At 32.8% G+C, this 24,980-nt stretch overlaps 1 protein-coding gene across 4 annotated transcripts in view; it reads left to right on the top strand.

The window, feature by feature from the left end:
* LOC110994984 overlaps positions 1 to 24,766 on the top strand; it is an 82,961-nt gene extending 58,195 nt beyond the window's left edge. The window contains exons 2-12 of one of the 4 annotated variants that reach the window (XM_045632658.1): positions 8,124 to 8,351; positions 13,022 to 13,218; positions 17,776 to 17,931; positions 18,571 to 18,688; positions 19,063 to 19,689; positions 20,011 to 20,131; positions 20,852 to 20,892; positions 21,041 to 21,362; positions 21,435 to 21,576; positions 22,668 to 23,276; positions 23,720 to 24,766. In XM_045632658.1, the coding sequence (XP_045488614.1) occupies positions 8,258 to 8,351; positions 13,022 to 13,218; positions 17,776 to 17,931; positions 18,571 to 18,688; positions 19,063 to 19,689; positions 20,011 to 20,131; positions 20,852 to 20,892; positions 21,041 to 21,362; positions 21,435 to 21,576; positions 22,668 to 23,276; positions 23,720 to 24,028 (2,736 nt within the window). In that variant the 5' untranslated portion in view covers positions 8,124 to 8,257 and the 3' untranslated portion in view covers positions 24,029 to 24,766. Of the gene's footprint in view, positions 1 to 8,123; positions 8,352 to 13,021; positions 13,219 to 15,503; positions 15,601 to 17,775; positions 17,932 to 18,570; positions 18,689 to 19,062; positions 19,690 to 20,010; positions 20,132 to 20,851; positions 20,893 to 21,040; positions 21,363 to 21,434; positions 22,323 to 22,667; positions 23,277 to 23,719 lie in introns of those variants that run through there. The other 3 variants (XM_022261929.2, XM_045632659.1, XR_002600232.2) reach the window with 3 other exon arrangements.
* The last annotated feature ends 214 nt before the right edge of the window (positions 24,767 to 24,980 follow it).

The following is a 24,980-nucleotide window of genomic DNA, read 5'->3' as shown; positions in this document are numbered from 1 at the left end:
GGTAATTTAACAAGTGGGTGTCTGCCCATAACATTATCTAAAATTATGGCAGAAATTGTAATCTGTGGCTGAGAGCATTGAACAGGAGAAAAAGTAAGTGTAACTTGTCCCCGCAAACCAGCAACCTTAGAGCCACCTACACCAAATATACTCCCGCTAGCAGGGAAAATACGCAACTGTAACCTATCCACCAAATCCATTGACACCAAACTTCCCTGTGCTCCAGAATCCAAAATTGCACGCGTGGTTACCTGCTCACCTGATGGAGAACCAACACAAATCTGTGCGGTGGGTAACAAAACAGTAATAGGAGGAGGATGTAGGAGTTCTAGTAGGGACGTGACCTAGTCAATATCCTTCTGGTTCAGGGACTCGCTGGCCTAAACGAGGCCACTCAGAAAAGGGCAAAGGCCTAACAAAATCACGACGTTGCTGTTCAATAACAGGTGATGCACAAGAGTCATAATTATCTTTGCTCTTAGGAAGTTGTTGCTGATCAGAGGTGACACGAGTCCTGTCATGAGACCTTAAGTTTCCCCCGCCCCTGCAGGGTGGTGGCTGCCTCCGATGATAATCATAATAACCTGATCCTGTACGGTGCCTGGAAGCATGACCAAAACTACAGTGTCTAACCTTCACACCACCATTCCACTGATCACCTGTATTCTGCATATCTTCAACAAACTCCCGTGCCGGTGCAGCTGATTGGGGTGAACCATTCATATTACCACAAAGTATAATGTGATGATTGCCATTACATTGTTTGCATGGTCGTGACACTTGGCATTGTGATGCCAGGTGCTTACCTAAACAACCATAACACCACTTCCGCTGTCGGGCAATATTTCGCCGTGCTTGAAAACGTAATGCTAAAAACTTTTGACATGACACAACGGTGTGATCAGGGACTCGACAATAAACACAACATTTGCCTGAATGTTGAGTTGCCACGTTATAAACTCGCTGGTCAGGGCGTCGCATTAAGCGCATATGCTGTTGTCGCGGCCTAGTAGAAATTGGGGCCGGCGTCGTGGACGGCGCTGGAACATTATCCTGTCTGCGACACTCATCCTCTAAAAACAAGATCAATTCATCAAACGTGGGAAGATGAGTGGTTGAATCTCCACCATACGCCTGTTCAAATCGGGTGCGCATATCTAAATTTAGTTTTTGTAATGTAATATGCAACAAAATAAAAGACCAACTATCTACAGGCAAATTTAAACCCCTTAAGCCATTAATTGCCACTAATAAAGGATTTAAAACTTGAATTCTTAAGTTGTGGCTCTGCACATTACTATGTAAATTTAAAATGACATTTACGTGGCTATCCGCTAGCCTACGTATATTTTGATACCGCCTCATTAGTAAATCTCTGGCTATATCATAATTGTTGTCAACAAGTGCTAAATGTTGGACTAACCCTTTAGCCTCCCCGGTGAGACTAGCCAACAAATATGCCAACTTTTGAGCAGATGTTAAATCACCCCTTGAGTGCACTAAACTATCGAATAAATGTATAAACGCCACCCATTGGCTTAAGTCGCCACTAAAATGGGGCAAATCTAATTTGGGTAACCTACCTATAATACCACTTGAAAAAGTTAAACTATCCTTCGATTGAAGGTTATTTGACTGAGTAGCCGAATTTAATTTAATAATACCAACGGCTGCACAAACCTTGTCCATCACCTCCGGTTCCAAACCCAATTCAAGTAATGCCTGATACGATTTATATAAATCTTTCATCCTATCCTCTAACGCGTCACTTCTTGATAGAAGGGCCTGAACGCGATCTTTTCGCGAAATATTTAAAACGGCCGATCCTAGCCACCGCAATACACCAGCTATTTGTGCCTTGTGCGAAACCGCCATTATATAAAAGTATAAAAGAACAAACAATAGCACAAAAATCAAATAAAAAGCAAATTATAATAAGCGGCTAATAACTTACTACAAAAAACAATTTATAACACTATCAAAACACTATAATCCCTACAAATATAACAAGATATATGCATTAATAAGTTACGAACCCAGGACTTATATACCGAAAAATCATTAACTAAAATGAAACCACGCTCTGCTACCAAAAAATTATGTATCACAAAGAACGGTTCGGTGGCCGTTGATACGTAATTTTATACTAAAATAAGTCCTGAGTACATACCTCAAGGTTGCTCCTTGTTAGGGCGAAAGGCTCAAAAAAAACACGTCAGCCGTAAGGATGGATAGATTGTTAGTTTTGGGAACAAGAAATGTTAGGACTGATGCTGTACCTTGCCTTACAATAATAGTTCACGAATACGCACAAAAACACTCACTATAATAGTCTAAATGGAGGACGTAACTATTGACAAGAGATGCACAAAAAAAACACTATAAAATTGCATCTAACTGTACGCAACGAATGTTCAACCACGACACGTTCACAATGCGAATGCGCGGATCAGCCGAGTTAAAAATATTTTTAGGACCACCCTCATGGCCCTCAATTAATTTTTTAAACTAAAAATGATTCTATACCGAACAGATATAATTTACATTACACTTAATCAAAAATCCGTATAGAGATTGAGTTTTAAAATCAATAGGGTAAAGACAAATACTTATTTAAAAACGAATAATAAACGAAGCTCATTTAATATATACGCGATTTTTTACGTAACTACCTTGATAATTCGATTTATATGTAGGTTGTGAACTAAGCCTGCAAAATCCTTAATCTTAAAACTGTAACAGATAAACGAGTTATGACAAATTTTACGTCATATTGTTAAGTGCTATATTTTCGCTATATTTGGATAACGACAAACAACACGATTAATTAATACAACCAAACATTTTATTTCGTGAACGCCTTATATATATAAACTATACACCAACTTATTAGGAACTGATACCACAAAAGTCTTATAAAATCTAAAGCAATCATTTATTATAAAGACGCTGCGTTCTCAGACCCCACAAAAAATTGTAACCCAGTACCAATCCATACATTTTAACTGACTAAGACTGTTAGGGACTTGTATATCAACCTGGTAATTTGATTTAGATAGATACAAACAAAGAAATACAATTAAAGTTACACTTTTGCAGGTATAGCGACCATGTTTATTCGTTTATTCGTATTTTTTAATATAAAACTTGGCATTCGTTCTTGGTATTTTTTGTACCGACCAGTTTTTAAAGATCAAAGTCGAATTTCTTACAAATGATTTAATTATATTTTTAAAAAGCCTTAAACAGGAAAGGTGAATATGAATTCTTAATCTTTCTGGATTTCAGGTAACTAATGTAATGTGTATGTAAATAATAAAGTAAAATTAGAATATTTTTATGAATATTTCTTTTCTTTTTTTGACGTTAATAAATGTACATTATGTTACCTATATGAATAAACGATTTTTATTGTTGTTGTTGTAATCTAAAACAACTTGATTTAGAAATAAGCTAATTTGTGTATGTAATCTAGCTCGCTTGTGTAATGTGTAATTCGGAAAAAGCATTCTATTGTTCTGATATCTGTTATAGCATTTCCTTCAATTAATTAAGTCGTAAAGTTTTTATACATGTCAATTGACTACACGTAACCGAATTTCTTAATCATCCCACAATAAAACATAAAACTGATGGCTCTGACTACTTCAACAATGCAAAACTAGTGTATAACACTCTTACTTATGTATGACTACAGTAGAGAATTATAAAGCGACATGCATCCACAGTATTACGCGTTGAACCATGTGTAATGATTTCAGAATACCTATATTCACAAAAAAATAATATATCTAAAGGCAAAGTTATATTGTATATTTAAATTTGTAATCGATGTTAATAGAGAATTTATCTATAAAAAAGAACATTGATTAATATTGAATAGAAATCTAGTTAGTAAATATCAAAGACTATCTGCGTGAAATTGTATAATAAATTATATTTTTTTATAAAAACTTTGTACTGTTGCTTGCTTTTGGAGTCTCTTGGTCGAAGTGCTAAAATAATTACGTAAATTTCAACTGTATGATCTTAACTATAATTTTCAGTCCAGCAATTTGTGTTTTAATATTGCAAATGATTAAGATCTGTTAAACTCAAAAAAATACTTCAAGAACAAAATAACAACGTAAATCAAGTAACGTAAAAACTTTGTATGAGATCATCAGTTAAACCAGAAACATATCTCGATGTTTCTGAACGCAAACAGCATATGTATGATTGCTTTTATTTTATACGTATATTGTTTTTGATCGTTTTAACAATATTAAAAACATAATTACTACCTTTAACATTATATACATATAGCTAAACGCAAGCTGAAGCTATACAAACCGGGTGTTTGTATAGCTTACATACGTAGTATAAAATATATTTTTATATAAAATAGTGAAGTTATAGGATTACAGGATGTTAATCGTCTAACGTTTAGTCGCTGCGTCTATGGTCATTTTTCTCGGCGAAATGATACGACTTTGATTTTGCTGCACGTAATTTACATCACGTCATTTATTCACACAAAAATGTTCTATTATTTTTTTCATATCAAGAAGATTACTATCAAACTATAATGACGTAACAGTGCTGTGAACATAAAAAACGTAATTTAGTATTGCCGCCAAATCCCTCGGTGGTTCTTATTCCGAACGGATTTTATTATCTGGTTGTTAAGATAATGTTGTGCTTGTTTAAAGACAACCAATGTGAGACACCCGATCGGCGTTACAAGTCTCCTTCAAACATAAAACTTTATCCTAAATCTACCCTAGGCAGTAAAGAAATAGCTAAGTAGGAAACATTATAATGGATAGGGTGGAAAGATTCCAATTGGAATAGAAAAAGAAATATTACTGACCTATTCTGAAATCGACATATTACATTGTCCTTGAAACATGTACAAATTGGACCAATACTTAAATGTGGTAATAAGCGTTACAAAACTACTGCTTAAACTTGTATTAAGTAATTAAAACTCGTTCTAAGAGCAAAGTTCTAATTCATGTATGTGACCCAGTAACGGCACCTCAAACGGACAGTACGAATATTGAATTACTTTTACATCTATAAACCTACATTCTAATGTAAAATGCGCATAACTACTGCGCGTGAGTGGTCAGTGAGAACTACTTACTTTTTTCTCAACATTTGCATAATCAAACCGACGAGCAAGTTAAATAAATCAGAAGGGCTTTCAAATTTATATTTAATTATTTTTTAAAAAAAAATTTCCCACTATAAAACAAACTTATTATAATGTCACCGCTATCACCATTAAAATAAAATGTTTGTTTTGGAATCATAATCATTAAATTTGTATCGGTAGACATCCCTATCTACCGAAGAAGACAGAGGGTGTACACCGAGAGAAGCTGGCGTAAAAAACTTTCGGTACTCTTTTAAAATATCAAATCATCATACAAAATTACTATGGCATACCTAGATAGAAGTAACCAGAAGACGGTCCGCTCTTTTTATTAATCACTATAATGTGTGCGTTTTCCCAATTAAATTACTGCCCTATAAGATTTTGAGGGCAGTATTAAGATTTTATTTTATTAGCAGTTCATAAAAAATCCTAATGTAATCCCTTTCAAATTCGGTTTAAACATAGATACACATGCTATGCTAACCCGAATATTATTGATGACCCGTTGCATATTAAACTTGTACTTTTATTAATGTTTATTATTAGTATCGTAATATTCGTATGTATTACTGAATCGCCACTTTCGAGATGACTTTTTAGTGTTAGTAAAGCTACATTATTCCATTCTGACTTGAAATTGTTTTCCCACATCTCGGTAGTAAAAACAAACGAATGCATTCAACACAAATGCATTGGTACCCTGTACATTGTCACCTAGATTTCAACCATCTTTATCTAATTACGATAAGTAGGCCTGTTGCACAGAATGTGTGAGCATTACTCAATATTTGCGCAGTCGCCACTTGTCAGATGATGAACAGGTTTGCCCTTTAGACAAGTGAAAACTTGCGATGTTGGCCTTCGATGTAATAATTACATTTGTCGGGATTGGTTCGATATTCAAATATTTGAATTTGTTTATGAAATGTACGTCTTTTGTGTGTGTGAAGTGATTTTCAAGGGATTCAAATTTTTTAACAACGGATATAAAGTAAAATAGCACGACACCAAATTTATTTATGATGAATTTTGGTTAAGTAAATAGGAACGTTTAAAAATATGTATAAATATATATTTTTATTTTTATTACAAAAACAATTTTCGGTTCCTAATGATCGGCATACAGCACGTCGGGTGCCGAACACTCGGATCCGAGCCAGCTATCGACTTAAAGAATCTATTTTCGACTAAGGTTTGTTGTTTTTGGTTGCCAACATTGGGGATTGAGTCTTATCTAGTTTTTATTATTGATAATTGGAAACTTTCTTCAATGCCAATGCTTAACCATAACCAAGTACATCATATGTACGGACAAGTACACAAATGCCATTGAACTGCAAAGCGAAAGTGAGGCTGTAGCCCTACGTGTCCATATGGTCAGTGCAGGAAACTGCACTTTGTTTGGAAATGCATAGAAAACGCAAGTTAAACAAGGAAAAACTAGGTTTTCTAATGCGTTTCCTTTCTATGTATTGGCATCGTCCGGTGTTTGTAATTCTTAGAACCAAACAATGTACGCCTAATCGTTTTAGGTTGCAAATGATTCCGTGATACAATAGTTATTTAACTTGGATAAGCGGTGCGTGGTTGTTCAATAGAATTCGTAAAGGCATACATAGTATGTTAAATTGTCGTATTGGACCAGCAGTCAGTGCGTTCGAATGCATATGTTGAGGTCGCGGGTTCACGTCATAAATTAAAATACGTGATTATTGATGAATGTAATGGTAGCTCTTGAGTGAATCAAGGAAGATGATGTCTAGAGATTTGCAAAAGGCTAGTGTTGCGGCGTCTGTTCTCGAGTAACTTATGTGTTGTTGGACATTTTTACAATCGTAGTATGATTCATATATGTGTACTTATGCTTATGTACCAAAATATTATCTTTTGTAAGGACAGCCTACAGAGATACCTCGTTGCTGATTAGAATATTAGTAGTAAGTTCTTGTAATTTATAAATCATTTACCTAGGTGCATTTGCTATTGCCCCAACACGATATAAGTTTTTGGCATAAAAGAATCAAGAAAAATATTATTTGCTTAGTAATAGAGAAAACAAATCTTTAAATATAGATTTTAATGTTACGTGGAAGATTTCGCTTTAATGAGGTTAAATGTTATTATTATGATTAAATGTCATGGTATGGACAATAGCAATTGAATATTACAGATTATGACAAAGCAAAACTCGGAGAGATGGTGTCAAAGATAATATTGACCCTACACTTTCTCTATGATGTATTAAGATGAAACGATCAAAAACTATATGTACAAAGAAACGATAAATATAAAATTAGGAATACGCTAACAAATACCCATTATTAAATATGATTTTAAAATTAAAAATAAATGTCTGAGGCTTTTATTTAGACAAAAACATTTTGACTATTTTAACTCGCAAATTCTAAAAAAATAACATTGAGTTTGAAATGTATTAAAATACTTTATCACTATTTGGTTATTCAGAATAACCAACAAGTGATAAGGTGTAAAATTACTTTTACGTCTTTGAATGTCAATGTCTGGGGCCACGTGATCTCCGCATGCCTTCATTAAATACGGCTAAAATAGCACATTGTTCTTTTTTATTCATAATACCATCACCATCTTAACGGGTGACACTTTAGCAGTAAAGAGGGTAGATTCATAGAGGGAATACTAGAGATTACATGGAGTGAGTTTGAACCAGCTCTTGCATGTCTTAAAGGTACTAAGGTCTCGACTGGAGAATCTAGTACACACTAAAAGTTATCTGAGATTTTTAGGGCAATGACTGGGCGTATGTTTTATGACAATAAAAAAGTTAGAGACTAGGATGTATCTATTTCATAAAAACTAATATACTCTTTTGCCTCTTTCTATCAACTTGTATGTATACTGTGATGAAAAGAGACAGTCATGTGCTTTAGTTATAACGTATAATCGTATATATAACCTGCATGAACTTCTGTAATATACATTGTTCACATTCTTATTATAGATATATTACAAGTCTGGAATTTGGACCAGACATGCTCGATAAGCTTTAAAAGTTTAAACATTATAACCAGTGACTATAAATAGATTGAAATATAATGTAAACTCAGTGAGCAATGACTTGAAAGTGATAACAAAATGTTGGAATATCTGGTTGTGCTTCTGATCGGCTTCTGGCTTGGTGTCGCCATCTTTCTCTACGTGTCATGTTATTGGCTTGAGGAGATACTAGGTAAGTTGTAATGCTTTTGCTAAGTTTTAGTTTAAATTAAAAAATTAAACACTAAAACAATAGTTTTATAAATTTTTATAATTTACATTTTATATTATTCGCTATTGATCTTTGAGGTAATCCTATAAAAAGATTATGTTTGTGTTTTGCCAATGTAGATTTATTAAAGATATAAAACTGAAATGCGGTGATCAACAGTTTAAAGAAAATAAATTTATAGGACGTTTTACGACGACAACTGTAGCAGGACAGTCAGTCAACTTCGTAATTAGTTACGTATTTATAAAAGGTATTTTATAAAGCGTTTTACTTAAAGCTACTAAGCTCATTACTTATCTGTTAACCAGCGTTTTGAAGCTCATTACATAAAATATGTTATAATACTATATTATATCTACAGGTTAGCTCTGAATCAATTCTTTTGGTAAGGAAGGCAAACCAGTTGCATAATATCGTAGCAGAGAAAGGTCGTCGCATAATTTCCTTTTTCTTTCAACGAGTGTATATATGGCTTTAATTACTTCGTAGAAGTTGCAACCTTTAAAGGAAATAATCTAATGCATTGCCATATTCGTATGATTTGAGATAATTATTCTTTAACCATGAGTCTTGCAAGACTCAGAACTTGTAAAATACATCGTAAAGAATCTTTAAATACAAATGTTTTACATAGATGTACTTATTTCACATTAAAACATACAAAATAATATTCAGCGGTATTATTTCTGAAAAAATCGTTCTTCAGTTTTTTTAAGTATTTTCTTTGCAAAGCTATTCGTCACTACGAACATGTGGCAATAAAATATTTAATATATGAAATTTATTCTTTAACGTATAATATTTTTTTTATCTTCTATTCCACAATTGCAATAGGAATTAAAACTAAATGTATATTGGTTTAAAGGTAAATACACAAGTCATGTTGTTTTTTATAGCGATGTTATTCAAAGGCAAAGGCCATAGCATCATTAAATAGTCGTTCAATTCACTCAAGATAATTAATATTGTGAGATTCTCTAATTACGGATTTCTACGAGTAGACTGATCTAGTGTTTTCTGTTTAGTTTTTAACTCCCACGCTCGTGTGTAATAGTAAGTCGCAAACGTACTTTTGCATTTAAAAAATAATTACAGAACCTTTTCTACTGTTAGAATAAGTTTAGTATAATAAATTTATATTCATTAAATAAGTTACATCTAAGGTTTTTATCTTAGTGAGCCCGGGAAACTAGATTTTAAGACTACCTTTGTTATGTAACCTGACATTAGCCAAGTTACGAAATCTTATTTTTTTTGTTTTATCCGGCAAAAAAATGTTTTTTTTCTTTTTCTTTTTTTTAAACTTTTATTATTATTTTTTATTGTTTTTGATATCTCTCATTTTATTGTATTGTTATTTTCTATGTTTAAGTGTGTCTATGTCAATATATTTTAGTAAATAATAAGCGCAAACCAAATATTAGTAATTCCCGCACACTTCAAACCAAATTGGTACCTTTACTTTTTCACACATGTGTGACATTGTACTATAATATTCGCGTTTCCGATAATTTCCAATAGGTCGACTTCACTTATTGAATTACTTAATAGAATAGCCATTTAGATTTAAGAACGCTTAAATAGTTAAGTAACTTTTTTTACCGTCGCAAACTACGCCTTATTTTATGTTAGTTAAAAGCTATCAAAGCCAGTTAACACCCAGCTTCAAACAAAGAGTTCCCTTTAACGTAAATCTCTTTAATTTTATTTTTATGACAATTTACATTTTTCTCTTATACAATTGGGGTCAAAGTTGTCTTCATTACACATAATAACTTTGAAGTAACAAACTATTGGTAATTATGTCATGGCTTCAATTATATACGTAATGGGTTTTCATAGATTTAATAAGTATATATAAAAGGTATTTATTCTTAAGAAATAATTTTTATTAATATTTTCTCTTATATAAGCTGCGTGACCACTTTACAATGGTTAAGGATAGTCATTTATATAATTAAAAAATAAATAAAATTGTGTTTATCCAATATAACAATGCATTAAAATATGTAAGATTTCCTAACAGTTTAAGGCAAAAATATATATTCAGAGTTTCCAGCTCTTCCAAAAACAATTTAATAGCTAATTCAATAACAAAGTTAATATATAACTTCCTTTAATTACAATTTTGTTCACAAAGATTACCCACCGATATGGAATAATCTTTTTGGTTTCTCAGATGTTGAAGGATCAGTGACACCTAGTGCTTCAAAACTTTTGAATCAACACTGATATTCCTTCTGTATCTATAGCCTGGTTATCCATATCACAGGTTCTTACCTAGTTTGAAAACCAGTCTCCCAATACCGTCACAACTGTTATCTTATTTATTGTTGTAAATGTTATATGGGAGAAAAATAAATAAATTATTATCTTTATTATTATATTTCTTCTATCTATGTATCCCACTATCGATAGCATTGTGATCCTTACGTTACGTTACGAACTTTATCCTAATTTCATCCAAAAATGTACTGAAAAAAAAATTCACTAACTAAAAGTACCGGCGGCTCCGACACGTAAGATTCAAGAACGAGACTTAGGACTAAGTCTGATTCTGATGAAACTTGTACCTACATATAATATCTTTAATAATTCGCAACAATTTTCTGTTCTGTAGTAGTAGGGGAGCCCAAGAGGGGATTTCGGGATTTACTCAAGCGCGGCAGATTAATATATAGGGGGATACCTTGTACCCGGTTCAGTACCTCCACCAAATATGAGGCCCATATATAAGGCCGCCCGTGAAGGATACAGGATCAGATTAGTAAAAAAAAATTGATCATCAGACATTCTCGAGCGCGTCAGATTAAGGTAGTGTGAATTAATCACATCCTAAAAAGTGTATATTCCACTAATCTGACAATTTGAGAGTGACGTAAAGAGAGGGGAGGGCAGCAAAGTTGTAAAAAAAAACGTCATCTTGACATTCTCGAGCGTAGCTAATTTTTTTTTTATTTTGAATGAAATAATTCAAGAATATTGAAAAATATATAATCTGACGATTTCCGCAAGCCGAAATAACAAAATTTCGTCGATAAAGTTCGTGCGATAAACGCGTGCAGCTGCGTGATGCCTACATTTCCTTCTCCGCGTTTCCCTCAAAATTAGATTTCATGTGAATTTGAACCGATTCGGACCGATAGATTTTGAGAAATTTTGAAAAATCTAAAAAAATAACAATTTGTTTTTTTGAAAGTGTTTTTTTTGCGGTTTTTTCGGTTTTGTTTTTAAACGGCTTTATCCATCAACTTCAATCAAACAATCCACCTTTAAGCTTGAAAAACGACGTCGATCGCCACCAACCTGGTCAAAATCGGTTGATTCGTTCGAGAGATATCGTGAACGAAAGAAAACCGAAAAAAGTGTTTCTATCACATAACTTCGACATTTCATATCGGATTATCGTTTTTGATGAAATTAAATAATTAGAGCTTAAAAAATGCGTCGATCGCCGTCAACCGCGGGAAAATTGCTTGATCCATTCAAAAGTTATGGGGGTTTGAAAATTTCAAAAATAGGGTTCTATGAAACTTCTATCAGACTTTCGAGCTGGGAGAACTCAAACGCATAGAAATATTATTTCTTTGAACTCAGCGAGCTCATAAGTACAATTTTAAGCGCCCAGGAATGGTATTGCAGGCATGGCCTTTAGGGTGAACCGTTTTTCTAATATTTTTTTTGTCAGATCAGGCAAATCCCTCTAGATAATCGTCAGATTATGAGACAGTACGTTTAAAATATAAATCTGAACCATATATATCTTAATCTGACGCGCTCGAGTATTTCAAAATGGCGAATTTTTTTTGCACATTATAATAATGGCTGCGAGTTTGCGTCAGATCGAAATCGTCAGATTATTGAATGAGAGCTTTTGTTTTGGTGCACTTAACACCCCCTTAGAAAACCTGACGCGCTCGATTAAATTTTTTTTTTTTTCATTTTTAACCCTTACGTACAACCACCCCCATCATGCAAATGATCAGATTAACATACGTACATTATTAAAAATACGTAGAACATTGATGCTATCAATATCTGACGCGCTCGAGTATGTCCATGCATCAATTTTTTTTTACATATTTAAACATCTATAGCCGCTTTCCCCACCGATGAAAAGGTATATATTATATAACATTTTTTTCTTCTTATCATCTAAGCTTTGCAACCCAATAGGTCTCCACGACGCTCGAGTAAATCCCCATTTAGCATCGTGGGCTCCCCTACCATAGCGTCTCTTGCAACAATAGTTGGTCAAGTTATTCCTCGTAGAGATATGCATATTTTTACAATGCTATTGTTTTTACTTGCACAACAATGGTAGTTATTAATTATTTTAATTAGAGATTCACGTTGCTTTCACGGAATTTTTCGCGACACTAATAGCACTAAGGCGAAAGTTTATGATATTCCTAATGTACTGTAATTGTTACAATCTGGTATTATCAATGAAACTAGAGAAATTTATACCTTCTATGAAAATACATACAGTGCTCCTTTTTCTTATGGGTCTCCTTTCGAAGGTTGACGATTATTATAGCTAATACCACCTGTATAAGCAATGATTTCTTGTTCAATACAGTATCACAGCAGAAGTCAATTAAAACTCATTGCACTAATTCTCTCTACAGATTTACCAAAGCAGCAAGCAGCGCATAGTAACCGGACGATCGGTGCAAGTGGTGCGCATGCGCAACTGAAACGCCTAGTAGCGAGAGTGGTAGAGGAAGCTGCAGCTCTTCCTGCGCTCGCCAGATATGCAGCAGAACCTTCAACGCCCACAGAGTCTTCTTACGAAGATCTTCTAGCTACTGCTATACTTAACAAGGTACTTTGACTTTTTTCATAGCCTTTTTGATTTTTCTATTGAGCAAATGCAAATAAAAGGATATCGATGCCCATGAAGACACTAAAATAAAAACTAAAAAAATACGTTTATTTTGGAACATAAGGTCATCTAGGTAACACTTATTCCACGTCAATCAATTCGAACCTGTAGGTTCACTGCAGCTCCTACCCGAAGGCTCGTTGCCGCCATACCAAAACAGAGGTTCATTCAATTCAAAAAATAATATGTGTGATGTAGTCTATTGGGCCGTTGAAGTGCACAGGCGCTCATCTGGTGCATTCCTCGCTCAAGGAAAAAGTATCGCAATACAACGAGGAAATGTTGCCAGAATTAAAGGTGAAACAAAATCAGTAATATGTTTTACACAATATAGTATATAGGTTTTAAACGCTGGTACATATTGATTCAGCTTTCACAACACTTCATAAATAATTCGATAGAATTATGTAATCATACATAATCTTGTTAATTAACGTAACATTACAGTTATAATTGATTGAAAAAGTAGATCAAAGTACAACAATTATGTATTGATATCACTACACGTAAATATTGCTTACGTATTTACACGCGCGGTTATGCGCATCCCAATAGCATGTTTCGCAGGTTCTGTGTTTGTCATTTTTTATACAGTAAAATATAGCGGAACCGGAATCTGGATTGAAAATAAACGAAGGCCAACGTAATATTGATGTTCAGAGTTGGCAGTTGTAGCAAGTTAGCTGTAGGCTAGGGTGTAGGCTAGGGTATGATAGGATTATATATATAGGATATGATATGATAGTATACACTGTATTACGCCCAAACCCAATAACCTATCTCAATCCATATTTAACCATCTGAGCTAGACATCTCAACCAATAACCAAACGACGGATTGTAATAGCCATCTGTCGATACAAGCTATCTATGTTAGGTTGTATCGGTGTATGTAGATGGACCTTTGTATGAAAATGACAGTTCAACTGTGCAAATATCCTAGCTTAAGATTTTAACTAACACTAGTTTTTATAATAATTAAAAAGCTATTTGATATGTTTTTGTATATTATAATATTATTTGTACGGTTTTATTTACTTTATTTGATTTATATTTATTGTCAAATATGCATTGCATTCCATCCATGGCAAAAATGGATTGTCTTCGTAGGGTTTGGTTATTGGGATGCAGATAGGAGGTCAATCGATTGTCACGGACTGATCTCAGATTGTGTTCAATCTGAGATTGTAAATCAATTATTGTCATCTAACATTGTTTTTAGTCTGTCTTCTTTTGCATTTATCGGTAATCTATGAAATTCGAATTAAAAATGATAATTTTAATCTCTATTAGAAATCTAATAATATTACGATGTCAGTGATTTCAGCAATAGATTAATAAAAATTCTAACACCCAATCAATAAACAATTTGTTCAACGTATAAATTTCCTCAGATGTTTTTTTTATGTGTTAATTAATAACGTGTGATTTTGATTATATTATTAGAAGCGTGGTAGATAATATCAGTAAATAATTTATTTTGTAACATGGTCGTACATTTTATTAGCCTCAGCAATTTTATTAATATTACAGGTTGCGTTCTAGCAAAAGTTTAGCATAAGAATTATAATCGACTTTCATGATGACCCATGCTAAACTCATGAACTATTCAGTTGTCCATGCTAATCTGACAGGACTGACTGACACTTTTTAAGCCACTGAAGCGCTCTACAATGTTTTGTTCCGTGGACGTTGCACTCGTATTATACAACAGAAGACGAATCCATATAAGTTGCAACTACATACTTTAGTCGGCTAGATTATCATTTATTTAGGGCTATCACTCTATTTTATATTGAATATAAGAAACTACACTTTGAAAAATCAAAGTAGGTTTAGGCGTATAATTTAGATTTTTATGCGTTCTTATATACATTTGTATGTTTCAAACTGCTATATAGAATAATCAATCGTTGCCACTATCGCATCTCTATGATTATGCTGTTAATTATTTCACTAAACTTCAAGTCATCTTCCCGGAAACAAAAAAGGTAGCTAAATGGAAAACCGAAAGCAAATAGAAACATTACGCACCAAATGATGAAGATAGATATTATTATGTAATGTAAATTTACAATACCTTTGCGCACATTTTACAACAGCATCAAAAACTCAATAAACATCCATCTGATTTATTTATCGCTATCAATCCTGATAGCGCTGTTATCATGATAACGACTTAGTATGTTCGATGTCCAAGCCGTGTAAAGAAATGGTAAGCTCATTATTAGTTAATTACTGTTGAAATCATGTGTTTTCTGTCATAATGATATCGACATTCGACGGTTTTCTTTTCCTTTTCTTCTTGTATGTGATAAGCTGGGTAAGGTTAGCTTGCCTGTTTCTATACGTGATCAATTTTGTGAACGTGATGTACTGATGTGTTGTTATGTGTAAATGATATTTATTTTTTATTTTTTTCCGTTTTTAACGAGTGACTAGATACAATTGGATATTATTATTAAATACATTAATAGCGAAGAATACTATAATTGAATTAAATCAACAAATTTCTCTCCGTTTCTATTACAATTTTATATAAACAGTGTTACAGTTATAAATACATTATTGATTACACTTATAATTTAGTTAAAAAAAACACTTATCCCTTTTTGAGTAAGTAATTTATTTTAATTTTATTTATTATTTAGTACAACCCTAGTGCGTCCGTCGCTCCAACACAAGCCAGTGTTCTAGTGAAAACCGTGCAGCATCGTGTGAATTTCCTTGTATAATTTTAACAATTAATTGTAAATAGCTGTATTAATATTATCTTTGTGAGCATCGAAACTATGAACGGTTCTTTTGACTCAAGTGAAGATACACAGGTAACTTGTCATTTAATAGGCTTTGTTAGAAAATTATTGACGAAGCTCAGAGCGGGGTTTGTGTTGCAATTTTATAATATATTCCATATATTTCTTGCATTATTGAACAAAATACTAAATGTTTCTAATACCCACAGGCGACTTTTATGTTATTTTATTGAAATATAACTAAAATAGAAGCGAGTCATAATATATATGTAGACATAAACATATTCGGACGTTATAGCTTAATGTTATTGATATTTCAGATCTAGATTGATTTTCCTTTTATTAATATTAATTCTTAATATAATCATTATAACTGACTTATAACTTTAAACTGTATTTTACGTAAATTTCTATAGAAATAAAATCAAATGTGACTCAGTTATAAAAAATATTTAATCTAAATATATAATTATAAAAAGTATGCAAATTTGCTAATTATTGGCGTATGTTAACAATGATAAGATTGCAGAGATCAAGGGCCAAAGCAGAGTCCTTAAAATCACTATAATCTGATAATATATCATTTAATGACAACTTGATTTGATAACTGATTTGCAGTTTTTATCATTGGCTTCTATTTAAAAAAATTGATATATATGTAGTAATTTGTATTACAATGTTTCTCCTTATAACGGAGTTGCAGATTAAAGGATATTTATTATAAAAAAAAATAAAAAATTAACTTACTTAATTTAATTACAGTCTAAAAACTGACAGTAAATTTAGAGTCAATTTATATTTTTTTTTGTTGATTATACATAAGTGTGCAAAATTTACCAAAATTTATATACCTTTGTCATCGATTTTGTTTGTAAAACGTGTCGTTCTCAAAAAAAAATTTTTTCGGTAATTTCGAGCTACCATAAACTGGTATTAACAAAGTAAATCGGGTGTAAATTATCTAAAATGTAATCTTATAATTATATAGAATTCAATATGATCTTACCTCTTTTATAATGAAAATTGATTTCATATATAAATTTTCATTATTCTATTCTTAATTCTAGCTGCTATAATCATATTCGTTTTGATACTCGAAGGGAAGACTAATCTTTTGGTGTACATATATTCATTTTTAAATATTTCTACTCGTTTAGAACATATCTTTAAGGACATGGAAAACTGCTTCTTAAGTACATTGTCTGTCGCGTGGTTTGTCTTTTGTATTCCTTCCTAAAACTAAGTTATACATAAATCTTATCTTTTTACTCAAATTACAACAACATTGATTTTAATAGAATGGATATTGAAGAAATATATACATTACACTTTATATTCAGCGGTAGGGATAGTAGGTATAATTTATTAATTATTTTATTTTTGTATAAGTTTTTTTAAAAGTTCAGTTCTTTGGCGCGTTAGGGAAATAAGATGAGAGTAAGTTTTTGCGATACGAAAACAAGTCACAAAAACCGACACCCCGAAGTCATCTATATAGTTTTTCTATTTTTTCTACCTTTTTTTCTACAAAATATTTTATCTTGTGTGTACATAAGTACACACACGTTTTATTTTGTTTAAAAAAACATAAGTTTCTTATGTGCCAATCAACATTATTCGTTTGGAATGAAAATGGGGCCATTGCCTGGGGCTCAAATGTAGATCCTGTTTTTATTGAACAAATATAACCCAACCTCAGAATTCAGTGTCCGAAACACATAATTATTAATAAACAATTACAGGTCATAGAACGCTATCAAACGGAGAGCGGATCTGGCGGTCGCAGCAGCGGAATCCACTCAGCTAGTGCCAGTCCATCGCCTTCCGAAAGATCATCTCCGAGGTCATTGGAACTCAACTCACGTAACGCAAGGGAAATTTCACCATCTGTCAGTGCTGTAAGTTTACTTGTTATTGACTGTTTTCCTCTTTATGATGGACGATTATAAATTTATTATGTACTACTATTAACTGTATGAAATTATAAAGCTTCCTTACTTTCGAACTTTGTAAGTCTTATGAACTATATTATGAGGATACAGTTCATAAGGATCAAAGGTATTTTGAAATAAGCGTTTTTTATTATATGAACAGCCTAAAAAAATGTGTGGTCTCTTTACCTTATAAGAGGGTTTCACTTCAAAACTATGACAAATCAATTGGAGACTTTTGTAAAAATAATACTTAAAACGTACAATACGTTTTAAGAGAAACCTAAACAATCTCTTGGCATTATTTCTGTAACTGCTCTAAAAAAAAGTGACTATTCAGTTGCATCTATTGTAAATCACCAAATCAAAATAAATTGTTTAAACCTATTTATTCCATGGTAGCATTAGACAGTGTTCTTTTTTTACATATACCTATTAATTACCAACTTTATTGTATTTTGTCAAATGGTTTGTTTACAACAAAAAGTGTTCTAAACAATAGTTTGAAATTTTCAAAGACAATTTAATAAAAAACTTTCAACAAAGAAGGTTTACGTTATGATTATAAAATATATAATTTATTAATTGTATACGGTTCAATTTCAGATTCGTGGTGACGACGATGTCTCAGATTGGGAAGAAGGTGAAGCAACCGATGATGCCGTGGAGCTGCCACGACGCGTACCTTTCCCCGAATTTGGTGGAGATATTGTCCACCAAACAGGTAATACATACCATAATGCTCTAGATTTACTATGTCTTTAGCTCAGCGTTTTTTTTAAGATCCAGTAAAAACTTATAGACTTTTATGTTAAACTCTAAAAATGAGAAACTGCAAAAGGTAATTAAACTCGAACGGAGGTTAGGTTTAAAGACATTTATTCTCATAATAGACATTAGTCACTTACATGAGAACACTTATATGCTAAGGTTACAATTTGAAAAAAACAAAACTTGGATGAACTTTCATTTCCGTAGATTGGGATCTCACTGAATAGATGGTGGATGGCTTAAAAATATCAAGTGGTATTGTAATATTAAATATATATTATATATATATTAAATATAATTAGGTGAATTCATATTTCTAAATTTCAGAAAACATTGATCGAGACTTCGATGAAGTTTCCGGAAGTGACATCCAAGCAATTGACGGTTCGTGGGAGGAGAACTGGCTTTTCCAAAAGAAGAAAATCAAAAATATTCAATCGGTTCCGGTTCCTATGCTAGTTCCAAACTCTAATACAGAGTACAGAGTTTTAATTGGCGATAGGGATGCCGACGATACAACAGACCTTTCTGATAATGCGAGTGATACTGAAGAGAACGAAACATATCAGAGTGATATAAAAAAGGTCTTAGAATCAAAACACGTTATAGGGGGTAAACCCAAAGTAGACGAAGTCTTAGACTTCGAACCAGACAGTCTTATGTCTGTTAACGGATCAGAGGAATTTGAGAAAATTTATAATGAATATTCTAAAGGCGAAGACACAGTCGATGCAGTAGAAGTAAAAAATGTAGGGATACAAGAAATAGATCGCCATGAAGACTCAATATTGTTACTTGGCGTAGACAGTGGTCCATTACCAAAAACTGAATTCAATTTAAAAGAAGAAATCCACAGAACCGCTATAAATGGTCACGACGTGTTTGAAGATTCAAGGCATACAAAAGAGATGTCCATTGACAGTCTCGAAATGGATGGGATTCCTAATGAAAAAGGTATTGTTTTATTATTGAAGTTATACATCATTTAAAAAGATGAGATTAATTTTGTACGATGTGCGCGCGTCACATAAAACTAGACCTGAAGTAAGCTATAGTCAACATTTTAGATTTTTCTGTTGTTAGTGTCGTTTTTCTACAATCGTTGAATAAGGCGAAGGTAATTTTAAAATATTTTTATCTTCTAACGCACTCGTTTTTTTTTGTATGGATTCCCATATGGAATTTCTTCAAATTTAATTTCCTATCTTCATCGTTTTAAGAGTAGCTAGGAATTTTAGCAAACATATTTTTTTATTAATATCACATGCATTTTAGAGTCGACAAACACGCTGAGCAACCACGAACGTGAAGGTGAATATGAAGAGACAGTAACGATCCCAGTACAACGGTACGCAGACAGTTTACGGAGGAAACATTTTGAAGATGAACCTCAAACGTAAGTCAAGACCAAATTAACGATGACAAATTTTTCGAGATGCGTTAGCAATTTTTAGTTTTTAGCCAACGAAATATAGCTAATTCAGACTTATACTTTATAAAAGTTTTACAAGTGAGGTAAGCTATTGTTTACATACAACTCAAAACAAATAATAGAATACATAAAAATATATCTAATAACTAACCTTAAAATTTAATTATTAAAAAATATTATTAAAAGGAATCCCTTTAGGCAAGGTTCCGAAGATACTAGCAGCGTTCCCCCTTTGAATAGCAAGACTAATTCTTTGTGCGAGGTAGTTGCCAGATCTTCGTTCTCCTGTGATGTCGACTAACCTTTTTGATAATTCCCTAAAAAGCTTTAATGCGCTAGAACCCCACGGACCAAGGGTCTCGACACAGAATGGGACAAAATCATATTCAGAGCCTAGACCCCTGTATTTGCAGACTTTAGCTGTAACTTATACTCTATGTCTCCCCTACTTTTATCTGTTTCTTTGTTTCTCTCCCTCTTGCGTTGGAATATTGGACAACACCCAAGTTGCCCAGGTATATTACGCGCATACGTTCGAGTGCCACTCATTCACTCTCACTCAATCTCTTTCTATTCCCCCTCCACTGGAGCGTTGAACGTTAAACCGTTTAATGTAACAGTGCTTTCAAACCTAACCTTGTTGTCATGACATACAAATATATTCAAACATAATTTTGATTTCAGTAAACCAGTATCAAACGAAGCCCACGATGAACTTATGCCAGGTAAGGATATTTTATCTAATGCAATAAAAAGAAATTATGACACTATTAATGCCATATCTTTCCTATTAAATTGTCCTAAAGATTTAAAGGATTTAGGTATGCTGACATATTGACTACTAGTATTAATAATGTAAGTATATAATTTCAGGAACCATAGCTTATAGAGAGCGGAAAAAATGGTTGAACTATGTTGAAATGCCAAACAATCCTTATTCACCAGAAGCAATCCAGAAGAGACTGTTAGCTAAAAGTACATCGTCCCTTTTCGATAGTTTGACATCTAAAAATAATTTAGATGATAAATTCGCTTCAAATGAGAACGTAACCAAACCGACGGACAATGAAGATACTTATAAAAAAATTAATTCTAGCCAAAGTACAGAATGTTTGAAAGTTAATGATCGATCACCGAGTCCATCGCCGAAAATGTTAAAAGATGTTTTGGCTGAAGAAGTTCCACAATACAAACGGTAAATACTATTTAGATTTATTTCGCATAATTATCTTTACTCTATTTTAATTAATATATCTGTTTTACACAGTTACGGCAGAGATTATTATATTAAAGAAGCAAAACTTTCGTCGGGAGGACGAGAGAAGACGTTTAGCGATACAAGTTCAATATCGAGTTCGATCAACAAATCGAGCAGCTTAGACAATTTCGATACTGAGTTCGCCTCCCCTGTAAGTGCCAGCAGCTCACTGAGCGATCTGGAAGCCTGCGCCCTTCATCAGAACATCGTCCGCGCCGTATTCAGCCCTAGAAACGCTAGCCCCAATTTTGCCATAAACCCCATTTTCGAAAATCCCATAGATTCCGATGACATTGCGTATCGGCGCAACGTCAGCCGTGCCAATGTAAGAGATCACAATAAATATGGAGGTGACGGTTATGTGGAAAACGAGGATATAGTTAGACTAAAAATACCAAAAATGCCAGAAATAACCGAGGACCTTTTTGAGACGTATAATAATGTTAGGCGGAGTAATACGCTGCGCAGTGGAGATGCGTACGCGCGGGCAAAGCGACGGCCCGCCCTCAATTACGCGTTCGGTGGGAGTCTCAGGTTAAACAAAGGCTTTCACGCCGACATATGGTGAATCACCATAACATTCCGATTTATACACCTCCTTCTATTATGTAGTTAGATCAGTCTCTAATTTAAAATCTTTACTATGTACATTACCTGCATAGTTAGGGATTAAAATCTCTTTAATCACAAATCATATGATTACATTCATAACATATTTCTGGATATATCTTCGTTTTAACACAAACAAAATGCCTGTTGAGTGTTAAAAGTTAGCATGGTGATTTCAGCTGACTAACAGCACTCCGCACTTTATTAATATACTAGTTCTGCACTTAATAGTTGTGCCCTTCTGATTAAGTTTCAGTTTGCCAACAGTAATTCACCAAGAAATTAGTGGTGAGTGTTGTGAGTTTACGGTAAATGATTTGACTAACAACGCTTACTGCAAACTAACGATTCTAATAAAACTGTTTCTTTTAACATTGCACAAAACTCTCATTCTAATGTATTCACAGCATCTGCTTCCAACTAATAACACTTAAACGCCTTAGCAATTACTAATTAATGATTATCCCTAACTAGATGTAAAATGTTTTTTTTAATAATAATTTAGATTAATCAAAAACTTTTTCGTCTGTAGAAGAAACGGGGCTTAGTTTCATATCCATTTTCATCTTCATATTATTATAATATATTTATTTAAAACATCAAATAACAAATTAATGTCATGCCCAATTTCAGGAATTGCTAATACAGCAATTTAATTCAATTGCCGCTAATCAAGACTATACAAAATTCAATGGTAAAGAGTCAAACAATAAATCAGTAACGACAGTTCCAATAGAGGGTAAAAATGAAATATTAATAGAATACGAAGACACTAATGAGGTATTTGTTGCTAAACCGGTTGTGGTAGAGGATCAGACGGACAGACAATTCGAAGACATACTTGACTCAGTTAATTCAAGCACGCAGTCAACTGAACCAGAAAAATCACCTACACGTAGTATAGAAAATTCCTATAGCTCCAGCAGTATTGAAGATTCAATCAAAATATATAATATTCAAACTGGCGAGATAGTAAAATGCAAACCAGAAGATAAGATATCGCGATACGAGTGTGACGAAAACGACAATATACACTCAGTTGATAACGAGATCTCCGGCGAAATTATCGATAGGCTCAGTCATAACGTGCAACTCAGTGACGACGCTGGCGTCGAAATAGATCAGTCAGAAAATAAACTAGAAAAAATCAGTGAAATAGACGAAATATTACCGCAATTACCTAAAGTGAAGGAACTCGCTAAAAAGTTTGTCAGCATGGATAATCTTAACGAGCCTACTAAGGTGAGTTTTATGTGAATCATAATTTAAAAATATATGAAATTTCAATACACACTGACGCGTATTTAATTAGTTAACATCTGTGTTTACTCTGTGATAAATTCTTATACCATTAATGTATATAGTAAATAAACAATTTTGACATTTTTATGTTTTATCATTAATATTAAGAGGGTAGACACTTATCTGGTAAAATACCCTTATCTAATGCGTACCTGTATTTTTTCTGAATTGATGTTGGCACCTTAGTTATAAATAACATTAATTCATACTAATCGATCTGTACAAAAATTAAAATAAACATAACTTAAGGTTTTTTTTACGATTTTAATCGTAAAAGTGAAAAAAGTTATTAATTCAAAGTTATCGTTTTAATATTAATGAAATAATTTGTGTTAAAATAAAATCTACATGCGATATATAATTATATGTTGAAATTTTTTCAGCCACCACACCAACTATGGCGACAATTGAGTAAAGAGAACCTTCTCGATACAAAAGACAAGTCGAAACATTTATACATGCACAGTCTTACAGCTAGAAGCATTTCTAAACAATTTCGCGAAGAACTAAAATTATCAAAGCCTACAAGCATAAAGGTTCCCGGAGGAGCCAACGAAATCCCTGAAGGTGCAGACGAGGTTCTTAAAGAGTATAGTCCAGAAAGACCACCCAGCCCCGTCCCTGTGCCTGGCACTATTAAGACAAAGTTAGCCTTTTTTGAAAGTTTAAAATCTAAGTTTAGCAGCAAATAGCAGCAAAATTATTGATGAAATGTCTTAAATATTTATTAACTTATTAACAGAATTTTGAAAATTAATTTTGTAAATGGGTTTCATAGGTATATAACTACTACATGTTTAGATCATCATAAACATGTCTTGTAGTTATGTCACAGTACGAAGTCGATTTTGAATAGAGACAGAGCTAACAAGTAATAGAAATTAAATATTTATTTAATTAATACTTAAAACTGTAATTTATTTGGAGAATATTTTGATAACCTTGCTTTTGATACAAAACAAATGACTAATGAGCAACTTATTTAAAATCCAGCTGAAAACATAATTACAATAATTATATTATTAAAGGTGCTTTTAGTTTAGGCATATATTATCAGGGGTTCATGTATTTTATGACTTATGTATTGTGTAAATAAATAGAATAGTGCCATTTTATAATCATTGTTTAGTGTATGCCAAAGTTGTAAATAGGATCATTCCAATAAAATTAGTGGTTGTGTCTATTGAAGTAATTTTTATATACTTCTAGTCGAAGTATTGCTAGATTTAAAAAAAATAAAAAAGGTGCGATATAAAGACATCTATAGACCCAATAATTTATATCTAGCAATACTATGACTTAATATTGGTGTGTGCAATAATTATAAAAACCCCATAAAGTATGAAATGTGATAATGAACATATTGAAATAAGATAGATATTTTTCGAGGGGGTGTTGTTCAATGGGATAATAATAAACAGATAAAAATATTGCGTCTTTTAATTCAACATATTCAAAGACCATTTTTATCATAAGACATCAAAGCGTAAGTGGCAGCCCCATTTGCTCGCTATAGACAGAAAGCACGGTAACAGTTTCCCTCCCAATAATTAATCCACAATCTCAGATTGAAAACAATCTGAGATCAGACCGAGACGATCGATCTCTTATCTGCATCCCAATAACCAAACCCTACGAAGACAA

Source organism: Pieris rapae, chromosome 20, assembly GCF_905147795.1.
Source record: "Pieris rapae chromosome 20, ilPieRapa1.1, whole genome shotgun sequence".
In the NCBI taxonomy this organism is placed as follows: Eukaryota; Metazoa; Arthropoda; class Insecta; order Lepidoptera; family Pieridae; genus Pieris; species Pieris rapae.
Note: the sequence above shows the minus strand (reverse complement) of the source record. Positions and strands in the feature narration are given on the sequence as shown.